At 36.2% G+C, this 14712-nt stretch overlaps 1 protein-coding gene across 1 annotated transcript in view; it reads right to left on the bottom strand.

Moving 5' to 3' along the window:
• Window positions 1-14022, bottom strand: part of ELL2 (elongation factor for RNA polymerase II 2) — a 41647-nt gene extending 27625 nt beyond the window's left edge. The window contains exons 1-2 of the mRNA XM_015831941.1: window positions 13823-14022; window positions 4380-4427 (exon numbers count right to left, since the gene is read on the bottom strand). Of these exons, the coding sequence (XP_015687427.1) occupies window positions 4380-4427; window positions 13823-13954 (180 nt within the window). The 5' untranslated portion in view covers window positions 13955-14022. The remainder of the gene's footprint in view (window positions 1-4379; window positions 4428-13822) is intronic.
• Window positions 14023-14712: the final 690 nt, after the last annotated feature.

Here is a 14712-nt window from a genome sequence, read left to right as displayed (position 1 = left end):
AATAAGATGCTATAAATTACAAGTATTATTTTGTGTCCTAATTTTTGCAAGCAAAGTATTGCTGAATCTTCTGGTTATAGGAAAGATAAGAGTAATGTGATCTGCACACTTGATGACTGACCAATGTACAACTCTGGTTAAACAATAACTTGAATTCACAAATAGGGATAGAAGTACAGTGGATGGAAACTAACTAAAGAAAGAAGCAACCTAGAACTAAGGAGAAATTTCCTAACCGTTAGAACAATTAACCAGTGGAACAACCTGCTCCCAGAAGCTGTGAATGCTCCAACACTGGAAGTTTTAAAGAAGAGACTGGACAGCCATTTGTCTGAAATGGTATAGGGTTTCCTGCCTAAGCAGGGGGTTGGACTAGATGACCTCCAAGGTCCCTTCCAACTTTTTTATTATTATTATTATTATTATTATTATTATTATTATTATTATTATTATTATTATTATTATTATTATTATTATTATATCTTTAAGCTAAATAAATAAATAGGAGCAAAGAAAGGTTTTCCCCAAAATGCTTTAACAAGTGGCTAACCAAAAAGTCATGTTTTAACGAATTATCAGTATAGATTACAATCAATATCATTATATAAATAACATCTGAACATGTTAGTATAGATCTTACATTATGAACGATATTATTCCTACAGTAGTAGCAACCTTGGAAATTTGAGAAAATAACTGATTACTGAAAAATCAAAGATTTTTGTAGTCTAGAACTTACATTAGAATATCTTGAATTTTACTAAGCATGCCTATAAAATATTTCTCACCCTTATCCTGATATTTGATTTTATTTTGCTCTTTCCCATCACTTAACAGTGGTATTGGTTTAGAATAAGAATTATGGTCATGTTCTGTTTTGGGTGAATTCCAAACCTATGGCAATTTATGAAAAATCTGGGGCAGAAAGATCCAGAAACACAATTTGTTCTACTTGAAAGGATTTTCCAGAACTCTGCCCCCAATATTTTGATTTGGGTAGAACAACTGATTGTGAAAGTACTTGATAGGAAGGGGAAAAGGGGAAATAATGTACTTAGCTTAATTAATTGTGATTAATCCACCACTAATTATATCTATTGCAACCTTTTGGACAAAAGATAATGTAAAAGGAGGGGAAGGGGAGAGAAAGATTTTTCACTTTATTTTAAACAATATATTTTTGACAATATACCCTGTTGAAATAATAAATTATTTTAACTAGTTTTTCTATATGAAAGACCAGTGCTTTTTTTGTAAGAAAAAAGGTGCCAGAACTCAGCCCCTCCCCCACCAGGCCATTCCTTGATCGGCAACCTTTCACTCCCCTCCCGAACCGGACTTCCATGCTAAGGTGGATAGGATGGGTAGGGTAGGCCTGGTCCCCCTTCGCCGTTTCGAAGCCAGGGGGGAGTGACAGTGAACGGCTCCGCTGCCGCTGTGCACCACTGGACGGGTTTTAAGCTTCACCTTGCAGATCACCTGCCTGGGGGCAGGGGCCGCCTCCTTGTCCTCCGCCAACTCTCCTGTGGCTTGCGCCGTGACTGGGTGGCATATGCCTCCCCCGCCGCCAGTCCTTTGTTGCCTGTCTCACGGAGAACGGAGAACATAGCAGCTCTGCGCAGGGATGCAGAGAAGAGAACAGCACTTGCTTGCTGCCCTGCATTGCCCCAAGTTTCCCTTTTCCCTTCTGGAAATGGCAGCCCCATTTCCTGCTGCTTCTCCTCCTGGCGCAGCTCCTCCCTCTTCCCGAAAGCATTTCTTTGCTAACCTGCTTTCCAGCTCTGGTGTGTTTCTCTTCTGCTACAGGGAAATGGAGTTTGTGGGACTAAAAAAAGTTCAGTCAGACCTTCCAACTCCTTGTGAGATCTTTTTTTTCCCCGCAATAAGTTGGAAGATCTGACTGAACTTTTTTTAGTTCCACAAATTCCTTTGAAAAAAGGTGCCAGAACGCTGTTCCGTGCGTTCTATGACAAAAAAAGCCCTGTGAAAGACATCTTTCTACATGCCTGTTTTCTTCATATCATTTCTCTCCATAAGAGGTAGTCCCATTCAATTTTGATCCTACAGTATAGTTTAGTATACCAGTGTGGGATGACCTTTTCCCCTTTTGGCCTACTTATTTATATTCTGCTTGTATGTTTGACTCGTCATGCACAAGACTCAAATCTACTCTGCTATAAAATTAAACAGCCAATATTTGGCCCTGCTAAGGGCTACCTTGACTGAAACCTTCTGGGTACGCAAATCAAGAATGGCATATAAATACTGAGGAAATGGTCTGAACAAGCAGTTTCAATGGTCAAAGGAGTATGTAATTCTGCTCTTCTTCATACTTATTTCTTTGAAACATGACAAATTTCATCTCCCCATAAATATCTAATTATCATGAGAATTTCATCATGTGCAAAGTACTTTAAAAATTTAATAAACTATATTTTAAATAAGTGGATCACATATACAATCAAACAGTCTATAATGATTGCTATGAAATTTAGTATAGTTCATTATCCCATAATAGTCTAGGTTTCATGTTTTTTCCCTACTTCAAGACAAAAAAAAATCTGCATCATTTTATATAATGAGAAAATGTTTTCTAAAATCATACTCTGGAACCAGGAACTACTAGAATGGACTACCACCAGACCAATCTGGTGCATGAAAGGCTATTTCTGTAATATTAAACACAATCCTTGAAACAAATTAATTCCTCTATAACAGATCCAATAAGAATACTGACTGTGAGGCTTATTATTAATAATAATAATAATTATAACTATTACTATGAGCCTAATTAATTATAAAGTCCAAGCCAAGAGGGCTGTGTAACTCCTTGAAAATAATTTAAAGATGTTTCAAAATTAATAGAAGAGCGGTCTACAACTTTTTAAAACAGCTGCACCTCTTCCCAAATCACGAAACTGTCCTCTTTAATTGCCACATGATATTGGGAAATAACACAGCTGTTTCAATTTTGAAACTTAATATAAAGCACTATACAGCTATAAAAGCCAGTACATAAAAATTCCCAAAATGGTTTGAATGTTTTTCATGCAAGCAATAAATAACTCAGATCTGTTTTGAGGATAAAATACATGTGAAATTTAGTTATTGATATCATTAAAAGCAAATTCATGAATACAGGATTTTTCATGCATGTATGTGCTTTTTATTTTGCTTTTGATTTAATTAAATTTTCTTCTAGTAATCATAGCTATAACATTCAAAGCATCTCATCCTTATAGAAAAAAGCTAATTTTCTACTCCGTATTTCCCAAAAGAATTAAGAAAATGCTGATAGCTAAGAGACAGACAACAAATAAATAACCAGGTAGCCATCATATGCATACACCTGATATTTATAGACACCTATTAACATGAATATGCTTACATGCCACATTTTATTGTATTTAACTCATGGGTTATAACTTTTATTATTTTATAACATTTTATAACATCTTATTACATGCGACTCGTATAATTTTGGTCACAGTCTATCTTCTATGTTAAGTATTACTTCAGTTCATATTAGGCAGAGAGGAAAAAGTGTAGAAAAAAACCTGCCAATATTATATTAAAAATAAATGCAAGAAGAATATGGTTACATACGTAACTAGAGTCCATGTTGATTCTAATTTAATGCCTGACCTCTTTCTCCTAAATATTTAAACATTTGTCAAAAAATAAGTAATATGGCTGATAAAAATGTTCATATGGATAATAGCATGAGAAACATGACAGGCAGTTTTTTTCACAGTCCAACTGATCAATATTTCAACTGATATATTATTAAAAAAAATACTTTAAAGAAGTAGCATAAGCCGGTGTAAATAGTAAATAGTAAAAAGCCAATATTAAATGATATATCCAGCAATTGTCAGAAATAATTACATAGCAAAACTTTCAGGACTTTTGACTAATTTTAATTTTTTCAATGCCATTATGCCTCCCAATTTTCAAACTTACAAAACTATTTTCATTCACAATCAATTAAAAATTGTCAAAATAAAAAGAACAAGAAATTGTCATGAACCAGTTGAATAAATAAATTAGTCAGGTGTCTCTTGAGTATTAGTCTAACTTTAGGTGGGTCACACACTCTTAACTGAACCCACCTTATAGGGTTCTTGGAGGTAAATGGGAGAAGGAGGCATTATGTTTACTGTCTGACAAAATTAAGACATAAATCTAATAAATGAATAAATCAAATGCTGTACTTATCATTTGATTACAGTAAGATTATAAAACAGGAAATATTTTCAAATATACAGTGTTTATACATAACATATTCAATACGTAATTTAAAACAGATGTAGCTTATTGCCTAATATAATCTGCTTTAACTGTAGCTAGATAAGGTTTTTAAAATAAAAAATACATACCCCTTGAAGTCCTCGAAACTGTATTGAAGGTCGAGAAGGAATTACATTCTAAAGGAAAAAAAGTAAGATCATTACAAAACTTAAAAAGTAAAAAATATTTTAGCAAAACATTATAAAGGATTATGTAAGTAATGCATACTTAACAGAAGTATGTCAAGAGGTACCGTAAGAAATTATATACTAATTTCTAATATTATAGAATTTAGATATGGAATTTCTGAAATAACATTATCTGTATTTCTAGTTAAAATAGAAATACTGTACTGATGCAAAACAAATAAAATTTAATTCATTTGATTTGAATGTAAAAGACAAGCTATTAATTTTAACTTAATTTGCTATTAATATTAACTAATCCGGGATTTATTTGAATAGTTGCTATACACATAATATATTATTAGTTTTAGAATGCTCACACAATGAATAGCATTTAAAATATTAAATAGTAAATGGCTTGTTAAACTGTTATAGAGCACTCTCTTTATCTCTCTAATTACCTAACTGAATATACAGTGTCTATTGTGGTAAAAGGAAGCCAATAATGAATATAATAAAACAGAAGGAATGGCTTTGAAAATACTAAAGTCATGCTTTTCACTCAATACAAAAAAATGATAAAACAGCAATATCTACCGGTAATTATTAAGGAATCTATTTGTCCCTCATGAACCATAATTTTTGTTAACACAAAGCTCAGACTATAAACCAGTAAATTATTTCTACATACTATATCTCTGTTCAAAATTGTTTTTGAATATTTGATTTCTATAGCCACCCTTCTCAATAAGTGACTTTGGGCGGCATACATAATTTATATGCTGCCTTTCATATTAATGAAATATATTGAAGAAAAAAAATACTTATTTTAATTGGGTTTTGATGACAATTATGGCAATGCAAAACTTTCAAAAGAGATGTTAGAAACACTTGGGAAGGTATACAAAGCACATTTCTCAAAATGTTAACACAGCTACATCTTTTTCCTGACTCCTACAGCAGTTTTAGAAGCTATTCCTCTCTGTCTCCCCATTGGTAGTTGCTTTGCTAGGCAAAATGTTAGCTGTATGAGCTTGGGGAAAAAACCAACTTCCTTAACATTTAAAATAATTAAAATAGCTATATATTCTGAACACCTCTTTTGAAGAATTTAAATAGCCCTAATAACAAAAACTAATTGTTATTTATTTTTAAAAAAATACTCCATAGCACCTCAATCAATTCATTTCAGAAAAACCAATCAATAAATAATTCAATAGCTGTAAAAAATGAAATATTTTATATTCTGGTATTGTTAAAATTAATTTACAGTATTAGAAAAATCAATTATAAGAAGTTTACTTTAAAAAGTAATCTCCCCTCTCCTTAGCTTCAAACCCAGGACTTTTTTTGTCAGAACGCAGTTCCAGCACCTTTTTTCGATGGATTTTCCAGAGTTCTTTTCCTATTGTTTTCCTTCTTATCCTTGTTTTTGAAAATGCCCTGCTGGCAATACGGTGTGAGTGGGGTTCCCTCCAGTGCTGTCTGCCTCCTCTAGGAGGAGCCATGAGGTGCCGGACCACCACAGCCAGAACGTGGCTTGATTGGCTGGGTCAGACCATGTGGTGTGGAAGCCGATGGTGGCGGTGGGAGACACATAAACATGGAGGCCATCTTTCACGAGAGGGTGAGTGAGCCTTTTGCCTTCCTTTACAGAAGGTGGTGTGTGAGGTTAAAAAGAGGCGAAGCGAGAGGAAAGAAAGGCGGCTGGCGTGGAAGCTTGCCCAACAGCGAAACTTTGCTGTTTCAGTTCCTTGGGTAGTTCAAAGGCTGGGATGTCACCGGAAATCTATTTTTAGTCTTTTATACTTTATATTCAAACTGTAGAGGGGAAGAATAAGAATAAAGCCAATGTCTTGTGATTTGGAGGCATTAATAATATATATTAATTATGTATTGGTCAGATGTAAAGGTAGACCTACAGTATGAGGTTTAATCAGATCTATTTATTAAATTGGGTTTAACTTAAAGGTAAATTAAAAGTAATCTGTTCACTGACAAAGTTTCAACTTTAATTTGTTTCAAGTCAATATCCATATTAAACTCCAAATGTAAATTTTCCCACCTTGTTTGACAACTTCTTAAAAATAATTCAATCTTTTACAAGCAACCAAATTTTGTTTTATTGGGCCAATTTCATTCCACATAGAAAGCTGACATGGTAAATGTCCCAAAAGATTAATAAAATGCCTTCTTGTAATTTAAAGCCACACAGTGCATGGTAACATTAATAGTATTAACTTACCTTGAATAAAATCCTAGTCTTTTAGATACACTAAAAATCGAAGGGTTTTTTTTTTCAACTACAAAGGTAAACCTTATAGCAGTGGTGGCGAACCTATGGCACGGGTGCCAGAGGCGGCACTCAGAGCCCTCTCTGTGGGCACGTGCGCCGTTTGCCCCAGTCCTAGGCCTTCAGCTGGGTTTTATAAAACCTTTTCGCTTTAGGCCTCCGCCGCCGTGTGCAAAAAAAAAAAGTTTCAATCAATTTCAACTTCTCGCGGGGAAAAAAAAGATCTTGCAAAGTTGGAATTGATTGAACTTTTTAGTCCCACCCAGTCTGCCATTACCACCGCAGCCACGCCCACCCAATTGGCCACGCCCACCCGGCACTTGACGATGCATAAGTGGGTTTTGGGTTGCAGTTTGGGCACTCAGTCTCTAAAAGGTTCGCCATCACTGCCTTATAGGGTAGGCAAGGCGGGTTGTATGATGTGTGTGAGTTCCGGCACCTTTTTTTTCCCCTCAAAAAAAGCACTGTTCAAACCTATAAGCTATCTACCTCTTTCCCACAAAAAGGCCAATTTCTAGAATTTAACTCAAGCAACGTTAACCACTGACAGAGATAAACAATGGATAGTAGGGGCTTTATTATTAAAGGTTGACTTTATATATATATATAAAATGCTAAATCATAGTTTAGTGCTGAATATATGAGCCAAAATGTGTTCTCATCTGGCTTGGCTTCAAGAGCAACACTAGAAAATGTAGGTTTGGTTTTCAATTACAACAAATTATTAAAACTCTTTAACTACTTTATCATAGAAAACAAACTTCATAAAATGTATTTGTATCCTTCCAACTTCTTTTTGCAGTTCTGTCAGTAAAGAGAGTTGAATTGGAATACCAAAACAAGGGTGGGCAACCTGTGACTGCACACAGCCTCCACACAGCTATGAGCCTCATTTCTGCAGCTCCAAACGAGGTCCTGTATTACCTATAACATAATCTCATTCTACTCAATTTTAATCTGAATGTAAAAAAGAAATGCTGCTTATACAACAAATTTTAATAAATTAACAATTCAGTCCTGTGGATATTAAGAACATAACTGGTTTGCTAGATCAGGCAAAAGCCCATAAAATGTAGCTTTTTAAAAATCAGATGAGAAATATCTAGCTCCTGTTATTGTTCCCCTTGAACTGTATTTAGAGCATACTGCCTCCAATCTCAATACAAATAGCCTTTTTACAGTTAGTGCTAAGTTTGTACAGTGCATCAACAAAACTGTTGTCTGTCCATGGACACCCATGTGCTGACAGTCAGTTTTTGAAGTAACTACCGGTATTTCAAAGCAGTTTTTTTAACTCTTTAAGAAGGGACTTTTTAACCCTTTACAGAGGGATATTTCAATCAGACTAATTTTGAAAAGCAAAGCTTTCAAACACACTTTTGCTCAGTCAATTCATTATTATATTTAAAGTTATTGTGCTGTTTTAAACCACTCTAAAAATATTGCAGAATAAAAGAAATCCAGGCTGATAGGAACAAGTAGCTGCCTTTGGCTACTCTTGACCAAATAAATTCTGTTCAGTCAGGCCTGATTCATATTTGAACAGGAAGCTATCAGGAAATACTAAGGATGCAGGTTAGAGTGGGAAGTTGAAAAAAAACTTGGCAAGAAAGCATTGGCAAACAAATTCTGTATTTTTGCCAACCAAGGTACATGGACATGTCCAAACAACTCAAGAACTGAAAAATTGCGCTGTTACTTTAAGCAAAGAGAATTGGAATTGATTGAAGAGAACTAACTAAAAACGCAGATAGAGATGTATATACCCAAGCTATCAGGCCCAAAGAACCAAGAATGACATGTAGAGTTACTTCTGAGTAGTTCTTTATTAATGTTCAGCTATTAACAAACTCTTGCCACACTAGAGCAACTATCTGCAATAACTATTAGATACATTCTGTGAACTCCCGGGGGAAGGGGGGGTTTGCCATCTTTGCCCTTTTCCTGCTTTCCAGAAATTCCAAACTGGGAAAGAGCCCCTCCCTCCTGCAATTCTGGATTACATTCCATCACATAAACACTAGGAAACTGGACAACAGCACTGCAGTAGATTGCAGTAGATTATGTGCAGAACTGCCGTAACTCATTTTCTCATGCATCATCCAGCTTTTGACAATGTATGTAAAATAATGCTAACCTATTTGGATCTATTTGCAGGATACTTTTATAAAATCCATAGAAACTCAGAAAGTAATGATTTTAAGAATATGAGATAAATAATAGATTCTTACCTTTATTTCTAGATTTTATTGTTAGACAGAAAATTTAATGCTTAATCACAAATTGATATAAATCTATTTAATAAACAAAAATCCAGATTTCTGAATCACAGGCAGCAAACCATTTCAACAAGGGAAGTTTTTAAAAAAGTTAACTATGAACTTCCTTCTTCTGATTGTATATGTCAAATCATTAATAGAGCAGGCTTTTCTATTGTAAAGGATTATACATTTTGTCTGCTAAAGTGGCTTCCAGAAGAGCTTGAGATTAATTTAAAAAAAAACCTGGGAATACAGGTATTATAATTCATCTGGGGAGGGGGAATAATTCCTTCTCTTCCCCCTCTTGTGGGCCTTTATGTTTCCCTTCAATTTTCCTTAATTTCTACGGCTCAGCCAGATTGACTAGGGGCAATTGAACACCTGCCCTGTTCCTTGGAAGCTTCTGTGTTCTGACTAGCTCTGGCATAATGATCATGGCCATATGTGGAAATTGAGCAGAGTGACTAAAGTTACCTTAGCTAGTGATAAGAGAAGCAACGTGCATACAAACTTAAAATCAAAAGTAAACACAGATTTGTCCCTGCCATAGCTAGCAACATTAATAGAGGGTTGCAGATAAAAGAATGGATGCACAGTAAGTGAATAGCTAATCCTACACTGGCAAATCAGAAAAGTTGGAAGACGTGCACATTGTCTTTAATGACAATTTCACCATTTATTTTAAAATGCAGGATATTGATCCCACATATAGTCAGTGGAAGGAAGTAATTCCCTTCCCCCAATAAGCCTATCACATTTACACCTATGACATTTAAAACAGTTCTGTATACCCGAGTACAGAGATCTACACATGTAAGTGATTCTTTAGATAGCTTGGTCTGTAACTACTTAGGGATCTTAGCTCAAAAACAGAATTCTGAAATTGGTTCCCAAAATCCACGTAGAAATTTAATCAGTGCCAGGATAAAAGGTAAAAAAATCAGATATGTATTTTTGTATTGACCACAACTATCAGACAAGAAAGATAAAAAGCCTTGACATTGATCAAATTTTGACAGTATTTATTTTGAGGCTTATCTTCAAGAGAATGATTACATTTAGAATAGTGCTAATTAGAATAGTGTTAATGTATGCTTAGATACTAATATAGCAAGACTGATCACAGATTAACAACAGAAAAAGAGTGGGTCACAGAGGTACTCTCATCATTATATTTAAATGAAATTAAAACGTTTTTTTTAATTGAGGAAAAAATCAAATATAAGACAGACTGTCATGGATTAGTATTAGTTTATTTTATTACTCATTGCAGAGAGGACATTTCAATATAGCTTAAAAATTTGACAGTTTCTTTAAATGACATATGCATTTCATAGCTACTATGAAATAATAATGTGAAAGTTGCAGTTTCTATGTTGTTTATGCTATAACATATTATAAAGTATATTAAAGGTGGCTGTATTTATTTTGAACATTACCCTTTCAGTTAACATCTAAATCTCTTTAATGTATAACATGCCATATTAATAACAGGCACAAAGGACTACTAAACTAAGGAATTTATGTTAAGCTTTTACATTGTTTTAAATAATTATTTATTGGAGTCTGGCTATACGTATTATGTATGGTTACAATGGTATTAAATTAAGATTCTTTTAGAATGGATGGCCATAATAAATGCAATTCAACAAATAAAATTAGTTCATATTTATTCCTACATTTAATTATTGGAATTATTTCTTCCTATTCTATTGATTTCGGAAAATTTTGCTGCTGAATTAATTCAGTCAATGGAAAAGCTAATGTAGATTACCTTTTCAATATAAGCAAGGCTAAATCTGACTATTGGTCATTTTTAAGCTATCAACAGCTAGTTAATAACTCTATAGATAACTGTTTAAATAATGTGCAAGTTCCTTTCTATCACAAGTTCTTTGAAAATCACATCTTGAAGAATTCAGTTTTTAATACCATTTCATAAGACAGGTAGCCAAAATTAGATGGATCATTTTATGTTTTTCAACTAGTTAAGGAATCTGTTTATATAATTAGAAATAAATATTGTATTTACAATATAGATTTATATATGCATTCTCAGAAATATGTTCTAGATTGAAATATCATTAAGTTTGTTCCCCATGTATAAAAGATTGTATACCTAGTATAATTTCTAATACTTCAGATTCCCTATCATCCTTAGTTTTTTAAATTAATCATTTGAATTGTACATGGCAAATGTAATTATTTTTCCGTATAACAAAGCTGAGATTAGCACACATTTTATGTAGTCATGAACGTGGAACCCATGCCACTGCTTCAGATAAAATAAATTATTTTCCTGCTTTAGGATATATTTTTAACAATTAAAACTGGATTGCTTAACAGAAAAACAATATATCTTAGAACAAAGTTGTATATGGGACTCAAAAATATTGTTTAAAATTTAATTTTTATCTTTATGTAGATTTGGTATTTTATATTAAAAGTTTTTCTGAATGTTTTATTTTCTATAACATAAACTGCTTCAAAAAATAACTCCAAGTGTATGACAATGCAGAATATCTTTGATTATAGAAATGTTAAAAGGAATTTGAAGATAATCATTTTCAGTCTGAAATGAAGTGATAGTAATTTTAAAGCTAACCACGTACGCAATACAGTAAGATTAGATTTTCCTGTTACAAATATTAACGCTTTTTTCTAAGACAGAGGGAGAAAACTCTTTTAATGTTATACATTTCATTTAAGTGAAATAGAAGACACTAAAAATATCTGCAATGGTGTAAACTTTAAGGATCAATTTTCTTCTTTAAATATTTGATTTAGAAATCTAGCTAAACTGCTCCAGTTCCAAAAAAATAAAGAGAAGGAAATGTGGTGGCTACATTAACAACAAGCAGAATTTTCTGAAACTGCATTGTTCTTGAATACAAGCTTCATGGTAAAATAAGAATAACTGCAGTTTCAATTCTTCAACAAACATATGCTATAGCTAAAGCTCCAATCTGAAGTTGATTTGTATGGATTATTTGGCAGAAGTAATAATTTCCACTCATGCTTAACAAGGGAAAGAGCTTGATGTACTAAGTAATTATTCCATATATACCCCAGAGTGGCTATAGTTTGCTGAATGAGGAAAGAAAGTTGACCGAGTCACACAACTACAGAAGAGTCAGATTCATTGAAGGAGGCTTATTTTGTTCACTATTTTAGATTTACCCTGCTTATTATGAAAAACAACTATTAGTCATACGAAAAGGCACAATTTAGAGGTCAATTCTCAGAAAACCATGTCTGAGTCATCTTTCTGCAAGAAGAACAGCTAGGAGAAAACAGGGCGGAGAATGGGAGAATAGTCTGCCATCTGTCAAGAACCTGTTATTTAAATTCTGTCTGGTTTAGTTATGTTCTCAGCTTATCTATTGCTCTTAGAAGGTTTAAAGGGAAAGCCCTTTTGGGAGAAGCCTGCTGGCTCTACAAAATGACTGGAGTACCGTATTTAAAAATAAAAGAAGAAACTTTGATCAGCACCTTTTCTTCTTTTTAGAATCTCTGCAATTCAACAATCCCTCAAGATTTCTCTGAACACTCAAAAAAAGCCAGTAACAAAAGGAACTTAGGCAAAAAGAAAGGGAAACAAATTTAATTTGAAATTCCATGTTAAAATACCAGTTAATTAGAGCTTAGTCCTTACTGGGCACAGGGTAGCACACAGGAACTCTAATGTGCTTTGAACAAACACAAATGAGGGCTCAAGTTTCCACTGGAAAGCTGCAGTAAGATAATAAAAGAGATCAGCAGCTCTCCTGCCTCCTACTTCTGCAAAAGGAGATTAACACAGTTCCTACAGGTCACTTTTTGTTGATCTCATCTCCATTTTTTTTTAAGTGTCCCCAGACACTCATATATGAAGCTAATGCATCTTAATATGTAATCTTTTTTCAAATTAAATATATTGCACTGAAAATTTGAATAGCTGTTAATGCCACTTCAAATGAGAGGCACAATTTGGCCCCATTTCAGTTTTTCACAGCTGCTAATGGGGATGGGAAAAGAGCAAGAAAAAAGCCTATGGGGGAAGGGAGTCTGGATGGCAGTAAGATTTAATATTTCTGACAGCGTTGTAACGATGTGCAATAAATGTCAGTGTTACAACTGTCACTTAAAAACTCAGCCACAGAACAGGCTTCAGAAAAAAAAAGAAAATCGAGTCCCCAGAGGTACCCACAACCTATTTTCTCCTACACGCATTTAATGGCAGCGACAGGCCAAAGAGAAAAGAAGAGCAAAGCCCATAAATAAATGACAGCTCAGCAGAATCTGTTTCATCTGGGAACGGCCGGCACTGGTCACGGCCAGCTCCGGAGGTACAAGCTGGCACCGACACCCAGAAAGGCGACTTTCTTGGGTAAATGCCATTTTTTAAAGATGGCATCAACCCCAGGCAGCGTCACCCTCATGTCTTTCGGCCTGAAAGCAGCTGCGGCTGGGGAAACTTTGTATCCCGCAAAAGTTTTCTTTTTAAAACAGGGAAACTAGAAGAACAGGGAAACAAGACTTTAGGAAAAGTTAAGGCTTTGGACGTGTCGGGCAGCCGTAAAAGGAAACCGAAGGGAACCCTTCTCTTCAACAGAACCGAAATTGGCTCCCGCAGTTGCTTTCCCTCAACCCTCTTTTTTTCCTCCAGCCCCATCCGAGGAGGCAAGCCTTTGCCTCGGTAGGAAGGTTACTGCCGCTTCCCATCAGTTAGTTCTCTATTTTTTAAACAGGGTCCTCGCTCTCCGCGCTGCTCTAGAACTCCAGGGAAATCCCCGAGGGTCACCGACCCCTTACTCCGGCGAAGCGTCGCTTTCTTCGGTGGTTAAGACCAGGTTAACCGGGGCTCTCCTCACCTTGCTCCCCTGGTAGTTCTCCAGTGCTCGAAAGGCGGTCTCGGTCAGTTTGACATGCAGCACCGTGATATTGTCCTGCGTGACTCTGCCGCAGGACACGCCATACCTGCCCCCTTCCCGCAGCGACGCCATTTTACGCCACCTCTCGCCCCACAGCCACCGCCGGGGCCGCGAAGCCGCCACCGGAGGCTGCTGCTGCTGTTGCTGCTGCCGCTACAGCCACTTCGGCAGCAACAGCCATCCTGCCGCTGACGTACCAGGCAACGCGCAGCCGCCGCCGCTGCCACCACCGCCGCCGCACCCCGCCCACTCAGCCCAGCAGCAGCCTCACCACCCCTTCCCCGACACCCCAGGAGCGCCGCCCCCTTTCCCCACGCGCCCGGCCCGTAGCCTGGCCGCGGCACGCACGACCCATCCCACGCGCAGGCGCCAGGCCCACCGCTCTTTGCGACTCCCCGCGGAGGGGCTTACACGAGGCCAGCGAGGGGGGGGAAGGTGGGGCTTCCTGGTGACGTCAGTTCATACGGTATTTGATCACGTTTATATCATTGATGCTTGGGATTGAGTCACCTGTATTATGTACGCTTGGTCTGAGTTGCCCTGTGTTATGTGGGCTCCCGTTTCCTTCCCTACTCCGGTGCCGGGATCAGTTGTAAAACCTTTGCAGCCTAGCTTCCTCCTAGAGCAGATCTCTAAAATTTTAAATAGGGGGTCAACTTGTCTGAAATGGTACCGGTATAGGGTCTCCTGCTTGAGCAGGAGGTTGGACTAGAAGACCTTCAAGGTCCCTTTCAGCTCTATTCTGATTGAACTTCAGAGCAGCATTCCCCTTTATTGCATCTTTTGCAGCAGCACACCTTATGTGATTAGGACTACTATATTGAATCCCT

This window comes from Protobothrops mucrosquamatus, unplaced genomic scaffold, assembly GCF_001527695.2.
Source record: "Protobothrops mucrosquamatus isolate PMUCROS unplaced genomic scaffold, P.Mucros_1.0 scaffold_290, whole genome shotgun sequence".
NCBI classification, from domain to species: domain Eukaryota; kingdom Metazoa; phylum Chordata; class Lepidosauria; order Squamata; family Viperidae; genus Protobothrops; species Protobothrops mucrosquamatus.
This window is presented reverse-complemented; position numbering and strand designations above follow the sequence as displayed.